Source organism: Nylanderia fulva, unplaced genomic scaffold (genome assembly GCF_048542155.1).
Source record: "Nylanderia fulva isolate GAGA-0341 unplaced genomic scaffold, ASM4854215v1 Scaffold271, whole genome shotgun sequence".
NCBI classification, from domain to species: Eukaryota; Metazoa; Arthropoda; class Insecta; order Hymenoptera; family Formicidae; genus Nylanderia; species Nylanderia fulva.
Genome location: NW_028190338.1, coordinates 1 through 17,785, shown reverse-complemented (window position 1 = coordinate 17,785; position 17,785 = coordinate 1). Strand labels below are relative to the sequence as shown.

Here is a 17,785-nt window from a genome sequence, read left to right as displayed (position 1 = left end):
TAAATAGTTACCCGAAAAGTAAGGCCGATGGAGTTGGCCGACGGCACACCTTTGGCGCGAAAAGCGGGAGATTCGCGAAAACACCATAAAATTTTGTTTGCTTGAGCGCCAGGCGCGAGATTCGCGCCACTCGGAAAATTCACAAATCAACAGGGAACTTTCATAAGTCGTAAAACATCCCGAAAATTTCCGCGACGGTAATACTCGACTCGCTCAGAGCGTCATGGGGTAGAGGGGGGAGTTCGGACAATAGAGAGAACGGAGGAGTTCGAGAGTGGCTATTTAGAATCCCCAAATTGTAGTATAAATTGAATATATTTTAACCTTGATGCAAAGAAATAACAAAAGAAAAGAAAAAAAATATAAATGTTAGGGTAATATTGTATACAAAAAAATAATATTCTGGAGATACGATATTAATTAAATTCCGCGCATTTGTCGTTCGTGGCGGGCGGCGAATTCTATAGGACGCCGAAATACAAAGCAATCAAAATCGGAGGTTACATTCGTAAAGATGAGGTATAGCGAAAGTACGGCTGACACGCGGCGCGGTGTTATGATTCCGCGACCTTTTGACGACCCGACGCGGAGATATTCGGTTACACGCGAAACCCGGGAGTAAATTTGCTCGTATACGTGGCAAATAATTATTTACGCACGAGACTTAATATGGTCCGTGCGAAGTAATTGATTCTAATAACCGCGGCATTACGAAATCTCCCGTAAACTATAGGATGTTCCGCGCGATTTATTCCGGATATCTATTACGCAAGAAGTCCTTCGCGCAAATACACAAAAATAGCTAATATACCCAAATAAATGCAGGCGTGAGAAAGAATACACTATATATCTCCTATGCGACGGTAGAGACGATTACATATTACGCTTTATAGTTCTAACAGACGAGAGACGGCACAATAACTGAGTACAAGAATTTATTCCAAATATTGGTACAAAGAAATCGCGGCGACTGTCTGCGTATCCGCGGGAGAGAGCCTCTCTTATTGTGCGCGCGGGAGAGAACACGCGGTCGGTCGGACGCCCGGACAAAATTCTACGCGTAATAAATCTCTAAATTCTCTCTTAACCTCTCGAAATGACGAATGAGAATAATTGTTAATCGGCCGCGGACGCGACACGCGTCTCTCTCGAACAATCTACTCAAAAATGAGCGACTTTACAATTCTAGGTCCGTTTGTCTCACCGGTATCGGCGTGGTCGTCGCTGCTTCGGCATCCGGGATGGGGAACCTCTGAACTTTGCCACGTTCCGCCAGACAGTGACGCGCGAGAGAATCACGCCGATAATAAATTGGGCATTTTCCACCCGTGGCGCTCCTTATCCTGCCAGGGCCACCGGGCGTCCCGTGGGGCCCCGCGAATTCGCTCGATGATAATTTCCTTCGCCGTTCCTCTGTCCTTCCGCCTCGAATTCCGATGTTTCTTTTCATACTTCTCATCGGGAAGAAGCCTACGGGCGCACCGTCTCTGCTGTTCTTCCAAAAATCCGCCAGATCGATTGATTGATCGATCCACGAATTTTTATAGCAGGATAGGTTGAGGCTCGAGGCAGTGTACCTCCCGCGGCTTTCGTGTCCGGGGCTCTCTCGCGCTTCGCGAGAGAGTGGCCATCCCCATGTTTCGCCGGAATCTCTGCGGAAGAGGGAGTATTTAACGGCGGTATCCAGGTTCTTAAAGTGAGGAGCAATCAAGAAAATCGGTGTGTGAAAAATATCTACCGGATGTGATCCGGACGTGGCTTCTGCTCGGTCCGTAATTGTTCTCTTCGTCATCTCTCTTTTTAAAATTGGAAGTGCACAGGCATAAAGTGCATAAAAACCCGAGTTACTTTTGTTTCAAACATTTTTTTATATCTCTTTTTGTTTAGATGATATTATTCTCTTGGAAAAGAAAAAATCTATCTTTTCATAAAGATGAATCACCTCCTAAATCTTCGATTGGGCACGTATAAAAAATACGTGTACCTTTTTATATATTAAATAGGCATTGCATAATCTTGAAAAGAAATGAAATAATAACTGCAGAATTATTAATGGCAGTAAAATTATGTGACAAAATTATAATATTTTATATTCCCGGATAGCAATGCCTGATTATCAGATTGCATTGACATGATCTTCTGGTTTTGATTGAAATGTGTTGTATATCTTGTAATCATATTATAATGAGATATTATAAGCACAAGTTACATACATTTGACGAAAAATGTGAGCTCAAATATTAATTTGAGCATTATTTGTGTACTCATATTGACATTTTTTGCAAAATTCTAAAAATAAATATGACCGTGTTTTGAATAGCATATGAGCCTGCATCTCTGTCAATTTTTGTCATCATGTTTGTAAGAATATGAATACAATATGAGTACAGAATGCATATGTTTTGCTGTCTGGGTTCTTATTATAAGTGCATAATACTCGTATTGTGTAACATATGTATACAATATAGTTTATACTTTATTATTACAAATATATATTTTTTTCTAGTTTAACATCTAATTCCATTTAAACAATTTTATAATGTTTGAAAAGATTGTAAATGATTAAGTACTGGTGAAAAAACCACATAAGATTGAATGGCAAATTATTTGGGCAAATGTTATTATTGCGATATATATTCATTTTACTGCCCTTTATGGAATATATTTAACCATTTTTTATCCTATTAAACTTTGGACTTTCATCTGGTGTACGTATTTCATTTATTTAACCTATTATTCCATAATATATTTATAACTATACACATTAATAGAAATAATATAGTAAATTATTAGCAAACGTTTATTTTGAATTAATAAACTTTATAAGAATTCCATATAATATATACATATTAATATAGGGGATTAATAATTTGATAAATTTCTCAAAAGTAAATTGTGATCAAAATGTTCAATTCTCAATTTAAGAGTTATTTTTGTGGTATCATATCAACGAAAAAGTGCCTTGAGCACACCATCGATGAATTTAATTTCATCAAAACTAATGTGCCAACATTCGACTTTCGTGCTTATTTTATGTTTAATATGATTATTTGTAAATTTACAGTCTTCGCTGTTGGTATATTTTCAAATATAGGAACCACTGCTGGCGTTCATAGATTATGGTCTCATCGGTCTTATAAGGCAAAGTGGCCGATGAAACTTATTCTTATGATTTTCCAGACTATTTCGTATCAAGTAAGTTTTAATTTAACTTTTTTTCTTTCATATTTAAGTATAGTAAAGGACTCACACTTACGTATATGGGCTATTGATTAAAGTTTTACATTTTGTTTCTTTTAAAGCGCAATAAACAATCTATGAAGGTTGTAGGAAAAGTACGAACTCGGCCTCTGAATTCGGACAGAAAAACTCTAAAAACTTATCTGTAAAAAAATAAAAAAGGCGCCTAGTATGGGCTTACCAGTAGTGAAAATTTACGCATGCAAACCCATGTAGAATCCTATGAAAAATTAATCATTGCAAACCCATGTAGAATCCTATAAAAATTAATTATTGCAAACCCATGTAGAATCCTATGAAAATTTAACCATTGCAAACCCATGTAGAATCGTACTACAAAAGTAATAATATTAAAAAAGAAAAAAATTGCGCCAAGTATAAATAGACACTTGTACCAATGGAAAATTCAAATTGCAAATCTATATTAGGAAACGCGGTAGTGTCTCCGGCCATGTTCAAACCCTAAAAGACCTTAAAAGACACTACAAGTCTCCTTATCCTGCACCATCAAAGTCCATTTTTGGGGGTGTAGAACTACTAAAATATAAAAAATTTTGAATTGCACGTAATATAACCTAAAAGGCGGCATCGCCACGAGTAATTTGAGCCAAGAAAAAATAAAATCGGTTAAGCCGTTCTGGAGATACAAGCGGTCAAAAAGTGACGTTTTTCATGAAAAATGAAGTAACGTCGTCTTCTCTGTCCGCTGACGTCATCAGGATTATATATATATATATAAATCTCTTCTCACCTTTCACTCACACCTCCCTCAACTTCCACCCACCCCTTTCCCTCCCACATCCCGCCCCCGCCCCACCCCTACCCCCACTACCACCCGCACTTCCACCCCTCTTACGCCTCTTTCACCCTCTTTCGTCCTCTCTCACCCTCTTTCGTCCTCTCTCACCCTCTTTCACCTTCTTTCGTCCTCTTTCACCCTCTTTCGCCCTCTTTCATCCCCTTTCGTCCTCTTTCACCCTCTTTCGCCCTCTTTCACCCTCTTTCGTCCTCTTTCACCATCTTTCGCCTCTTTCACCCTCTCTCGTCCTCTCTCACCCTCTTTCATTCCCTCTCACCCTCTTTCACCCTCTTTCATTCCCTCTCACCCCCTTTCGTCCTCTTTCACTCTCTTTCGTCCTCTTTCACCCTCTTTTGTCCTCTTTCACTCTCTTTCGTCCTCTTACCCTCTTTCGTCCTCTTTCACCCTCTTTTGTCCTACCTCACCCTCTTTCGTCCTCTCTCACCCTCTTTCACCTTCTTTCGTCCTCTTTCACCCTCCTTCGCCCTCTTTCACCCTCTTTCGTCCTCTTTCACCCTCTTTCATTCTCTCTCACCCTCTTTCATTCCCTCTCACTCTCTTTCACCCTGTTTCGTCTTCTTTCACCCTCTTTCATTCCCTCTCACCCTCTTTCGTCCTCTTTCACTCTCTTTCGTCCTCTCTAACCCTCTTTTATTCTTTCTCACCCTCTTTCGCCCTCTCTCACCCTCTTCCGTCCTCTTTCACTCTCTTTCATTCTCTCTCATCCTCTTTCACCCTCTTTCGTCCTTTTTCACCCTCTTTCGTCCTCTTTCGTCCTCTTTCGCTTTCTTTCACCCAATTTCGTCCTTTTTCACCCTCTTTCGCCTATCTCGTCTTCTCTTACCCTCATTCGTCCTCTCTCACCCTATCTCCAAAAAATCATAAAAATGAAAAGGTCAAGCCATGTTCAAAAGAAGGTCCTCAAAAATTTAAACCTTTCAAAATTTAAACGATCTAATAATAAATTATCACGAAAAGTAACTGATATGTTATTCAAGGTGCCAGTTCAAAGTGAACATACGTAAAGTGTATATTATCTAAATTTAGTAATAATATATTACCATGAAAAGTAACTGATATTTTATTTAAGGTGCAAGTTCACATTGAACATACATACATATAAGTAAAACTGATTACAATTTGATTCTAGAAAATAAGTGCGATATGTTATTCTTAGTGCACAAAATATAATAGTCGTTTATAAAGATTTGAAATTCATACTAGCCCGTACAATGAAAAATAATTGCTCGTTGTGGCTTATCCAAACATACTTCGTCTTCCGAAGCGTACTTTTATGAAACTGCTTACGAGCAAAGGAAAAAGTTTGAGCAACCACTTATAATGAGACAATCCTCTCCTCACGGAGTAATAAATGTTTTGCCGTTAATAGATAACAATGGTAAAAAGTTAAAAATGTGGCATTGTGATGAGAACAAATGCCACATAAATGATACTTCCATGGAAAAGTTTGTAAAATTTTTGGAACTGTTTGAAGAAGGTACTTTGAAAAAGATAATGAATGTTAAATTCATAGCGCAGCTAAAAAATTGTTCCGTTTCACGTACGAGTAGCAGATTAGGACATCCTCCGGAATGCTATACAAATCCGAATCTTTGCAAGTCATACATTGCAACGATAAACATTTTATCACCTCATTTTCCTTTCGTGAGGAATATTCGAAGAAATGTTTACAAATTGATCGACAATTATAATAAGTTTTGTCAACTGTTTTCATCTTTGAGATTCATCAATATGGATAAATTAGTTGAAATTTCCTAATGATTTTAAGAATAAAGCAAGATTTTATCCAAAAAATGTAACTGATGTTTGTTTGGACGAGGAAAAAATTTTCTCGCAAAATTACGAAGCATTTAAAGTCATGAAAAAGCGATTGTTGGATTTACCACGTATCCCTTGCATCTCTTGCGAAAAATTATGCTTGAGAAGAGACGTTTCTAAGCTCGAGAAGCTGAAGGAAAACAATAGACGGACCTTTTTGGAAAGATCTGATAGCAAACGTAACAGAACACAGTAATAATACTGAATTCGTTTGTAAGCTTTGTTTGGGTAAATTTCAAAAAGGCGTGTTGCCTTCTACTTGCATTTTGAATAATCTTGCGGTAAAACCATTACCAGATGTTTTGTCAGATTTCAGTGATTACGAAAAAATGTTAATCAAGAGAATGAGCAGCTTCAAGTAGTGCAATTGATGGGCAATGTTTCGAACAAACATACCGCATAGACAAATGATCCGCAAAGTAAAAGGTAGAACATTTCACTTGCCTCTACCTTTACAAGAAACATTGGATAAGGTATGTCCTCCGGAAGATCCTATAAATTTGAATCACGAGTTGCACATTCTCGTTCGAGGTATACCCAAGAAATCTAAAGTGGTTTGGGAAAATTTGGTAGATATTAATAAAGTGTATAAGGCTTTACAATGGTTGAACGAAAATAATCCTCATTACTCGAAAATTCGTCTTCCGGCGTCATCTGATGATCTATTAAATGATAAGTTGCAGGAAACAGAATATCGGATTGTCGATGACGAAAGCGACAATGACGAAATAAATGAGGTGGTTGAGAAATTACCACCATTGAATTTGTACAATGTACAGCAAAACAAAAATAATAATGATCAAATCGTTTTAAAACGTAGGGCTTTCCTCACACAAATCACTGAAGATTCGGATATTAACGATCAGTATACAATATACCCAATACACGCGAAAAGAATCGATAACGAATCTGCATTGAAGCTTTATCAAATGATGAAAATTGAAGATTTTCCAATGGATAATCGTTATAAATATCTGGATGTCATGTGTTTCCCTGATTTATATCCTGATGGTGTCAATGGACAACGAGAAGATAGAAACTTTGCATTGCCGGAATATTTATTTATTAGAACACGATTGATGTCGAAACATAGTAGATTCAGGTTGAATCTGCAGTATCTGTTTTCCTTCTCAATGATGCTAACTACCGACAGTTGAAAAGTGGTATCTATTATACGATGATGGTTACTAACCCACGAGAGAGATACACTGCTGGTAGATACTTGAACGAATTGAAAGGTTACGAATTAGAATCGAATTTAATGAGTATTTTTGCAAAATTGAGAAATACGGATCAATTTTGGCGACAACCGTCCAATAATGTAAAATGCATGACTTTGCATTACGGTCCAGCGACGTGGTTTTCGACTTTGAGTCCTAGTGAATGGAAATGGTCCGATTTGGGTGAATATTTACGAGATATGAATCCCGATAAAGAAAAGTTAGGCATCAGCGAATTAGTCGCATACGACCCTGTAAGTACTTCTAGATTCATGTGCATAAAATTCAAAGCCATGATTGATTTTATTTGTTCGTCCGATAATCCAATAGGAAAGGTTATTCATTACTTTTGGCAATTGGAATATCAAAGTAGAGGTATTCAGCACATGCATTGTATGATTTGAATAAAAGATGCTCCAGTAATAGGAAAATCGCCGGATGAAGAAGTTGCTACGTTTATTCGAAAATACGTAACGTGTGAAATTTCAGATGAAAATGTTTCGCCAACGTTGTACGATACGGTAATAAGTGATCAGAATCATAAACATAACTCGTATTGCATGCGTACGAAAAAAACGGAAACGAATATATACAGAAAGTGTCGGTTCGATTTTCCTCAATCGATTACTGAGAATTTCGTTTTAAGAGACGTTATCACTTCGATAGTCGCTAGAAAAAATTTACGCAGTAAGAGCAGATTGTACGATCTTCCTCGCAAGGAGTCGGAAAGGTTTATAAACGATTATAATCCGGCTATCAAATTAGCCTGGGAGGGAAATATGGACATACAATTTATTGAAGAAAAATCAGAGTTTTTAAACTTATATTTAACAAAATACACGACAAAGTCGGAAAAATGCAATACAGACTTTGATGTGATAGATTCGAATAAGTCCTTGGCATCGAAACTGTGGAATTTTGCAATGCGTTCATTTAATAACAGAGAATACGGTGCTTTAGAAGCTGCGGATACACTATTAGGGAATCCCTTGTACGGTACGGATAATGATACCCATGGTCAAATGGATCGATGTTAATGAGGTGAGAAATAGAAAAGTTAAAACATTTAATGAAATTAAAGCTCTCGATGAAAATTCTACGAATATTTACTGTTCGTCACTCATCGATGATTACTATCCAAATAGACCTCAGGAATTAGAATCATTGAATTTGTACGATTTTGCCAGATTCTGGGAAATTACGAAACAGATGCCAAATAATGACGAAGTCAAGTGTTACAAACTGGCATCGGGTTTATTTTTAAAAAAACGAAAAAAGGGTTATTTAATTAACCATTATCGATTTAATATAAAAACTGAGAACGAAAAATACTTTTACTCGCTGCTTCTTCTGTTCAAACCATGGAGAGATTTGAGTGAACTCAAAGGTACATTCGAGACTTACACGGATGCCTTTAAGAATTCAGAGTCTGTTTTAACGAAGGCAATGAAATATCACGAAAGGCTCGAAGAAATACAGAAAGCTTTTGAGAACGTTGCTGAATTAATCGAGAAGCGCGAAAATGATCTGAAAACAGCAGACAGAGACAAATCCGATGACGATGAACTGGATTGTAATCCGATAGAAGCTGACGACGTGATGAAAGATCTGGAAGATTTTGGTAAGATTGACGACCCGATTGATTTATCGCTAATAATGTCGCAATTGAACGAAGACCAGAAAAGAGTCTTTGATGGAGTATGCCAAGTTTTACAAGATAAGAATCAGATTCTGCGACTGTACGTAAATGGCGAGGGTGGTACAAGGAAAAGTTTTCTAATTGAAACGATTAAACATTGGATCAGAATAAATTTGGAAAAAACGACTGCCATATCTGCTCCCACGGGTATCGCAGCATTCAATATCGATGGCTTGACAATCCATAGAATGTTTCAACTACCCGTTAGTCATGAATCTACACCAAAATATACGCAATTATCAGACATGGTCTTGAAAACTTTGAGAGACAAATTAAAGAATGTCGAATTATTTATAATCGATGAAGTATCCATGATTTCAAATGTGACATTTATGTTTATCAATCTACGATTATGTAAAATCTTTGATACGACAGATACAGATGATGGTTTCTTTAGCTGAAAACACATTCTCCTGTTTGGGGACTTGTTGCAGCTTCCTCCTGTAAAAGGACAATTTTCGTTTGTTAAAATGTCTCGATCAGAGATTCAGAAGTATCTAGGTACCATGGGTGGATGTGATTTGTGGAGATTGTTCGAGTACGACGAACTTTTGATTAATATGCGACAAAGATGCGACAATACATATCGTGATATACTTTCTAGAATACGAATAGGTTTAGTAACGGATTCTGACATCAATGTTCTTTAGTCTAGAAAAATCAATTTTAAAGAAAATAGTTGCAACGAAAGATTGAATGAACTTTGCACTTATATGAATTAATTACCGATTGATACAATTTGTTTATTGCCCACGTGTTATTTGTGCAAGGTTTTGAACACAGCAATGCTCGATAAAATCGACAGCGATGAAATTCTACTGATAGCAGAAGATGATGTCGACTGTGCTCCAGCAATGAAAAAAAAGGTGCATAAAATTTTGGAAGACAAAGATGATAAAGTGTCTGAAACAGCTGGCATTGAAAGAGTAATAGCAAATAAAATTGGCGCTAAAGTGATGATTCAACGAAACATTGACGTAACTTTGGGACTTGTCAATGGAACGATAGGCAATGTAGTTGCAGTTAATCGCTCTGCTGACGGCAATCGTATTGATTCCATCAAAATAGTTATTTCGGATAACAAAGAAATCGCAATAACAAAAGTAGATATTAAATTTGAAGTATTCCACAAATTAGTGGTACATCGAAAACAATTTTCATTGTCTCTCAGTTATGGAATAACTATACACAAAAGTCAAGGAATTACATGTAACAATGCAATGATGGATTTAGGAACGACTGTATTCAGTGATGGTCACGCCTATGTAGGTTTGTCACGAGTAAGTAAATTGGAAGGTCTACATTTGATAAATTTCAATCCAGCATCAGTTAAAGCAAACTCGAGAGCCATTGTAGAATATAATCGACTGAGATCTATATTCAAATCTGAACTGCCACAAATCAATCCGTCCGAGAAAAAGGTTGTGAAAATGTACGATCGTCGATGGGCTATCCCTAATATCATTGATGATGTGCAGAATTATAATTGTGAGGAACCAGAAAGTATAGTTACGTGGAAAATATATGGTCTTTGCAATAACGATGCCGTTTCGTGTTACGCTAATGTAATATTACAATGTGCGTTTCATTGCGTACGTATTAGGCAACAAATACTGAAAAATAAAGCATTGAATGCATTGACTGATGCCATCTGCGCGTATGGTGAACGTAAATATTGCAACATTCAAGCGGTTAGAAGATCTGTCGGAAAACGCTTCGAAGAACGAACACAAGTTGTTTCGGAATTTTTTACGGCTCTAATGTCGACGTATTCCGACATCAATGATGAATTCGAATTACGAGCAATTATTTTTTATTGTACGGGCTAGTATGAATTTCAAATCAAATATCTATAAACGACTATTATAATTTGTGCACTAATTGTAAGAATAACATATCGCACTTATTTTCTAGAATCAAATTGTAATCAGTTTTACTTATATGTATGTATGTTCAATGTAAACTTGCACCTTGAATAAAATATCACAGTTACTTTTCATGGTAATATATTATTACTAAATTTAGATAATATACACTTTACGTATGTTTACACTTTGAACTGGCACCTTGAATAACATATCAGTTACTTTTTATGGTAATATATTATTACTAAATTTAGATAATATACACTTTACGTATGTTCACTTTGAACTGGCACCTTGAATAACATTATCAGTTACTTTTCGTGATAATTTATTATTAGATCGTTTAAATTTTTAAAGGTTTAAATTTTTGAGTACCTTCTTTTGAACATGGCCTGACCTTTTCATTTTTATGATTTTTTTAGGATAGTCGTATGATGAACTAGTAAAAATAAAAAATTTTAGTTAAAAAACTTGGGACGCTATTGTAAGAATAAAGTGATAAAGGATGACTAAAAGGAGCAAGAAAGATCAGATTTTAATGAGTCCAATAATATATTTCGTAGTTCAATATTCTTAGTCAATCTTACTTCGGCGATGGCTCGAGGAAGACTCCCCATTTTCGTTGTCCGTACTTAGAACTTTTTCCCCTACTTTCTCGCAGGCTCTCGTTTTCCTACGTCTCGCGTAAACACGTATTGTTCGCTTATTATTCTCTTCGACTTTCACATTTCTTTCTCGCTCGATCATCGCTCTCGTTATTATTTCCACTACACATTCAATTCTGTGCAGAAACCTTCGATTAATTTTTTTTCTCACAGAACGGAAAACATTTATTTGATTACTGGTTCAACTGTTTGTACGAATTAGGAAGAATGTGATCTGGATAAATTACTCGTGGTTTGTTAAATGAGTGACTTTATTCAAAATAATTAAAGTGAAAGTAAACTTGATTCGCTATCTAGGCTTTGCTCGCGAAAAACTCCACCGAGCTCTTGAGATGATCGTTCTCCACCGAGCTCTTCGGGCCGACCTCTCTTCAAAATACGCAGGATCGACGGCAACGACAGCCGATCGATCCTTCGCTTGGACGCGTGGCACGCGCGTGCCGAAACGTGATTCGCTAGCGAGGCTCGAAGGCTCGAGACAAAGGCGCGTTTTTGTCAACTTCTCGCGCTCGGAATTGAAAATACGCGGAATAACAACTCGGCGGCGAATATATTCGTGACCTTGCTTTAGCATTCTCGCAAGGCTTTTATAATTTTAAACATATCGCCCGCCTTACATGCGAACAAATGCGAAAATATTTTAACCGCTCTACAAGTAAAGTACAAATACAATCGGTGTTGATATAGGAACAATAAAGCGAGAACTAAGAGAGCGAACATTTATACAAAATAAACTCAAAATATTTCTAAAGTATAAGGACGACTTACGGAACAATATAAATATAAGCACTGAATACATCACAAGTCACAAAGTCCTTTATATGACAATGTTTTTCTTAATTATCGCACTGAACTGACAGTTTACACAGTAGCGTGATTGGTCGTTTCAATATTGAACAACGCGGTTCTCACGGTAACTACTCGAACGAGTCCGTCGGATTCCGGGATGGACCCGAGTGACTCGCGCGAGTTCCCATTTGCTCGGAGGGAGCAAAGGATTTTTTAACAACGTGAGCTCGCCAACGCGAAAACAAGGCGATCTTTCTGACCACTTATATCGCTGTTGTAGCAAATGTAAGTAGTCTTGCGACCAAGCACGCCAGAGTTGTTCCACCATCGAATGAACGAACTGCCATCTCGAAAGTCGATTCGTATCTATCGCGAGTACTGATTCCTCCGGTATCGCAACGATCGGTTGGCCTATTAAAAAATGACCCGGAGTGAACGCGGACAGATCGCTCGGGTTCAAACATGCCTCTATCTGGCATAGGAGCGTAGCGAATTCAGCCTGCGACAGGGTACGCGAACCGGCTATCCGCTTTAGATGCGATTTGAGATTTTTCACGCCCGCCTCCCAAAGTCCTCCGAAATGAGGAGCTGCGGACGGGATAAAATGCCACTCAATTTTATCGTTAGCAAGAACGTCGTGTAGAGACGAATCTTTCATGAGCGCCTCAAATTCGCTGTTTAATTCCTTTTTAGCGCCGTGAAAGTTAGTTCCGTTAGAGTATAACTTACACGGTAAGCCTCGTCGGCTCGTGAATCGCCGAAAGGACGCAAGAAATCCAGCACTGAAGCAATCCTCCACTAGCTCCACGTGGATCGCCTTGATAACGAGACAAACGAATAGAGCCACGTAACCTTTTCGTGTCCTTTGTCCTCTTCCAACGAAAGGCGTAATAAAAAAAGGACCAGCGTAGTCCACACCCGTATGCGTAAACGGTGACGACGGTTGCACGCGAGGAGAAGGCAAATCCCCCATCAGCTGACTCGATACTCTAGCTGAATAACGTATACACGAGACGCAATTGCATTATATGATTTTTCACTAAATTTCGACCTCCTAGCAACCAATATCTTTGTCGGAATGTACGCAACACTAATTGAACTCCACCGTGGAGAGTGTGTTTGTGAGCCTGAGCGATTAAAAGGTACGAGACTTGTCCTCGCGGTACTAAAATAGGATGTTGCTCTTCGTAAGTGAGAGCAGCATTTTTCAACCGCCCGCCAAAGCGAAGTACTGCATCTTCGCCAACAAATGGAGTTAAAGTTCTAAGTGAACTTTTCTTCGAAACTGCGTTGCCTTTCTTTAGTGCTTTGATTTCGGATTCAAAAGCCTTCTTTTGTACGTACGACAGCCAAAATAATTCCGCTTTATTAAGCTCGTTGACACTCAGCGACGAGGTTGATTTGAAATTAACTTTCCTTTTCTTATCAATTAACGCGAGAAATCTACACACGTAAGCAGTTACTCTTATCAGCTTTGTCCAACTCGAGAATTTATAGAGCAAATCCCACTCGTCTGACCCTTCAACGTGAAGAACGGTGGGTTTTCGTTGCTCGCTAGATATCCTTTGTACTGCATTCATGGAGAGTGGAGCAGTAACGTCATGGATCGGCCAGGACGTGGAAGGCTCTTGAAGCCAGGGTAGTTCGGTCCACCACAGAGGATGTGATATTAATTCGGACGCGGACAAGCCTCGAGACGCACAATCCGCGGGATTGTCTCTCGACGGCACGTGATACCATCTTGCAGAAGGCAAATTATTTTGTACCTGCGATACCCTATTGGCCACGTACGTGGTCCACTTAGAGGGATGCTGGCGTAGCCATGCCAGCGCGATTGTTGAATCCGTCCAGCAATAGATTGGAGTTTTTATTAAATTTAACGAATTAATCGTTTACTTTATTAGGCGACTTAACAGCACGGCGGCGGTTAACTCGAGTCGCGGAATGCTCACGATTTTTACTGGGGCGACCTTTGTTTTTGCAACGATCAAACTAATTGTGAAATCCGACAATGAATGAAAGACGCGAATATATACTACCGCGGCATACGCTCGATTTGACGCGTCGGTAAATTCGTGGATTTCAATCGCTATATTGTCTGGATTTTGACCCGTCCATCGCGTAATTCTAATTTTTTCTAATTTATTAAAATCTGAGACAAAGTCATGCCATCGTTGTTCTAACTCGTCGGGGATGCGCGTATCCCAATTGCATTGCAAAAGCCACAGCTCTTGCAAAAGAATCTTCGCGGTAATTACGACGGGAGCGGCCCAACCGAGTGGGTCATACAATTTCGCTACGAACAAAAGAATAGTACGTTTCGTTGGAGCAACGGGTTTGATTGAATTGACAATGAGGCAAAAGGAGTTCTCGAAAGGAATCCACGAAAGTCCGAGCACTTTAAGAGACTCATCCGGCAATATGAGATGGTCGTTAACTTCCGGTTGATCGTGCGAAAGATCACGGAGAAGCTCATTCGTATTCAATGCCCATTTTCGGAGTTGAAAATCTCCTCTTCTCATTAGTTCAATTAATTGAATTGGCGTATCGTTTAGTGAATTCATATCGTCGGCGCCAAACAAAGTGTCGTCTACATAGATCGATTCATTTAGAATCGGAACCGCGGCGGGGTAATTGAAACTCTCATCAAGAGCGAGTTGTTTGAGAACGCGCATCGCGAGATACGGAGCCGGAGCAAGACCGTATGTAACCGTTAAAAGTCGAAAGTGTTCGACCGGTGCGTCATCCGTTAGACGCCAAAGAATTCTCTGAAAGTCTACATCTTCAGAGTGTACGCAAATTTGTCGGAACATCTTGGCGATGTCCGCCGTATAGAAGTGGCGCCATTTACGCCAACGTGAAAGAACAGCAGGAAGGTCCTGCTGTAATTTAGGCCCAATTAATAGATGGTCATTCAACGTCGTGTCGTTCCGCGTTTTGCACAAAGCGTTGAAAACTACGCGCAACTTCGTAGTACAACTGATTTCCCGCAGCACTGGATGGTGTGGGATGTAAACCGGCAAAAATTTTGTTTTTTCCGACTCGTTCACTTGAGTCATGTGTCCGAGAGATTCGTACTCCGCAAGAAATTCATTATACTGCGAGTGAATTTCGGACCAATTACGTAATTTTCCTTCCATGCGGTTATACAAGGAACACGCGATGGATAACGATTCCCCGATGTCGATCGATGGATCGCGCTTGAACGGCAGTCGAACTATATACCTTCCGTCGGAAGAACGACTATGTGTCTTGACGAAATGCCGTTCACACCTCTCCTCCTCTTCCGTGAGAGGAGAATTCGATGAAACTTCCTCGTCTTCCCAAAACTTTTGGAGAAGCGAGTTAATGTCCTCGGCGAGAACGCTATTTAACACGGCTGCTTCCTTTGAAGCTTGTCTGTTTTTTCCAGTAGGGCCGGAAATTATCCATCCGAGCGCGGTTAATTAAGCGGCAGGAGTTCCAAGAGGTTCCTGCCACAAATCGCGCATCAAAAGTGATCCGTAAACGTCCGCCCCAATCAGCATATGAATCTGATGCTTGCTTGACGGATTCGGATCCGCGAGGGAGAGGCCTTGCAAATGAGGCCACAGGTCAACAGGCTTAGTTCGCGACGCGGCGTACGACGTGATTCGTTGAAACACGTACGCGGTAATCGGAAACGCGGGATTCGATTTCTTGCACGGTGTCAATCGCAAGGACACTCGTGATTTCGCAGCACCGGTATATTTCTCACCAAATCCTTTAATTTGCAAATCGGCCGCTGCCTTCCGATTCGTATCGTTTGGCACAATGCTTCCGAAATAAAACTAAAATTGGATCCTTGATCCAACAACGCGAACCTTAAATGATCTACTTTCCGCGGTATGCACGTCAACTCACGCGGTCGCGAGAAGAACGGTCGGAGATGCGATGCTCGGCGGTTTAATAGTTTAAACGCTTGCGATAGCAGCATTGTCGGAAACGGGCGAGGAGTCCGTTTTTTAAATCGGCGGTACGCTTGTCCTGATCAATGCCGAACTTTCATTTATGTCTGACGCTTGACCGCTCGCGTAATGCAACAATGTATGATGCGGTCGGCGACACTAGGTGCATCGCTGCTTGTGCGTACATTTCGGCGAAATATGTCCCGGTTTCATGCAATTAAAGCAGACTTTACTTTTACGTGCAATTTCGCTTCGCTGCGCAATCGACTTTCGGCGAAATTCTTCGCACTTAGTAACAAAGTAATCGCCCGAACAATAAATACATTTTACTGCAGCGATATTATTAATTGACGACCGCGGCTTGTCGCGCTTTGCATTAGTACTTTCCGTTGAAATGTCAGCGAAATCTGATAATCCACGAATGCGCATTGTGAGAAAATCGTGAATGTTTCTATAAGACGGAATCGAATCCATAGTGGAACGTCTCAAGTTCCACTCGCTGCGTGTTTTAGCACTAAATTTTTGAGATATAATATATATCAAGAGATCATCTCAATGACCAACGGATCTTTGCAGATTATTCAGCGCGGCGATTGATGCAGCCACTGTGTCGCGCAATTTTCTTAGATCTACCACGTTTTCATGCTTTATGACAGGCAAACTCATAAACGCATTTAAATGAGAATGAATTAAAGTTAATTTATCGTCGTATTCGTCGATCAAAAGTTGCCACGTGGACGCGTAATTTTCCTCCGAAATTCTCAGATTATTAATTATTAAAGCAGCGTCTCCGATAACGCTTGTTTTCAAATAATGAAATTTCTGCGTATTTGACAGCGTATCATTTTTAGCCACGAGTGACTCAAAAGTATTTTTGAAACTTTCTCAATCGGAAAACTTGCCGGAGAATTTCGGAAGAGTAATCCGCGGCAACTGAAAATGATTATTATTGCTATCGCGAATGGAAGAATCCGTACTGCGATCTAACGAAATCGGAGTTTGACTAATTGTAAGTCGACTTATCGTATCTTGAAGAAGGTCAGCCGTCTCGAGGTAGATTTCTTCTGCCGTCAGGAATTCTTCTTTGAGGAAGTACGGCAGAGTTTTTTCGATCCTCCGGGGTAGCCACGAGCTGTATCCTGGCATAAAGTCCACGGCAGGAAACCCAAAGTAATTCCAGATTTGTGAGACGCCCTTGCGTCTTGGGCAATGTGATATTAGCCTTTGCTAACTTCTTAAAATTCACGATGACTCTTTGCAACGTGTCGATTGTCTCGCTCTACTCGGCGAGTAAAACCTTTAACTCGGCCATTATAACCGCGAGTTAAAATTGTTGACAAAAAAAAAATGTCACAGAATGAGCGTCACGATTTTTCCTAGGCGCGTATAGCTGCGCCGTCGGAACTTCAGTTCGCGACGAAAACTTATTCAACGCACTGTGCGAGCAATTACGCCGACGGTGTTTTATTCGCGAACGATGTCGTATCGAAAACGCGAGAGACATATATTTGTCCTCAGAGACCGCACTAAGTATACCGAGGCGCGGGATTACCAAACCGACGGGAACTTATTCGCACACAACCGTGTGTCGAAACGCGAAGATATAATGTCTCGTTATGGACTGCACTAATTATGCCGAGACGCGGGATTACCGAGCCGACGGTATAGATTTCGCGAGCGACCTTTTGTCGCAACACGCGAAGAAACAGTCTTTGGAGATCACAGTAAGCCGAGGATTGAGCA

At 39.7% G+C, this 17,785-nt stretch overlaps 1 protein-coding gene across 1 annotated transcript; it reads right to left on the bottom strand.

Annotated features, from left to right (window-relative positions):
- Positions 1-9,147: 9,147 nt before the first annotated feature.
- Positions 9,148-15,256, bottom strand: LOC114935138 (uncharacterized). The gene is made up of 4 exons (XM_085483862.1): positions 14,301-15,256; positions 13,201-13,856; positions 12,377-13,109; positions 9,148-9,238 (listed from the first exon to the last, which is right to left on the bottom strand). Exons 1-4 carry the CDS (start codon positions 15,254-15,256, stop codon positions 9,148-9,150), a joined length of 2,436 nt encoding a protein of 811 aa, XP_085339988.1.
- Between the last annotated feature and the right edge of the window lie 2,529 nt (positions 15,257-17,785).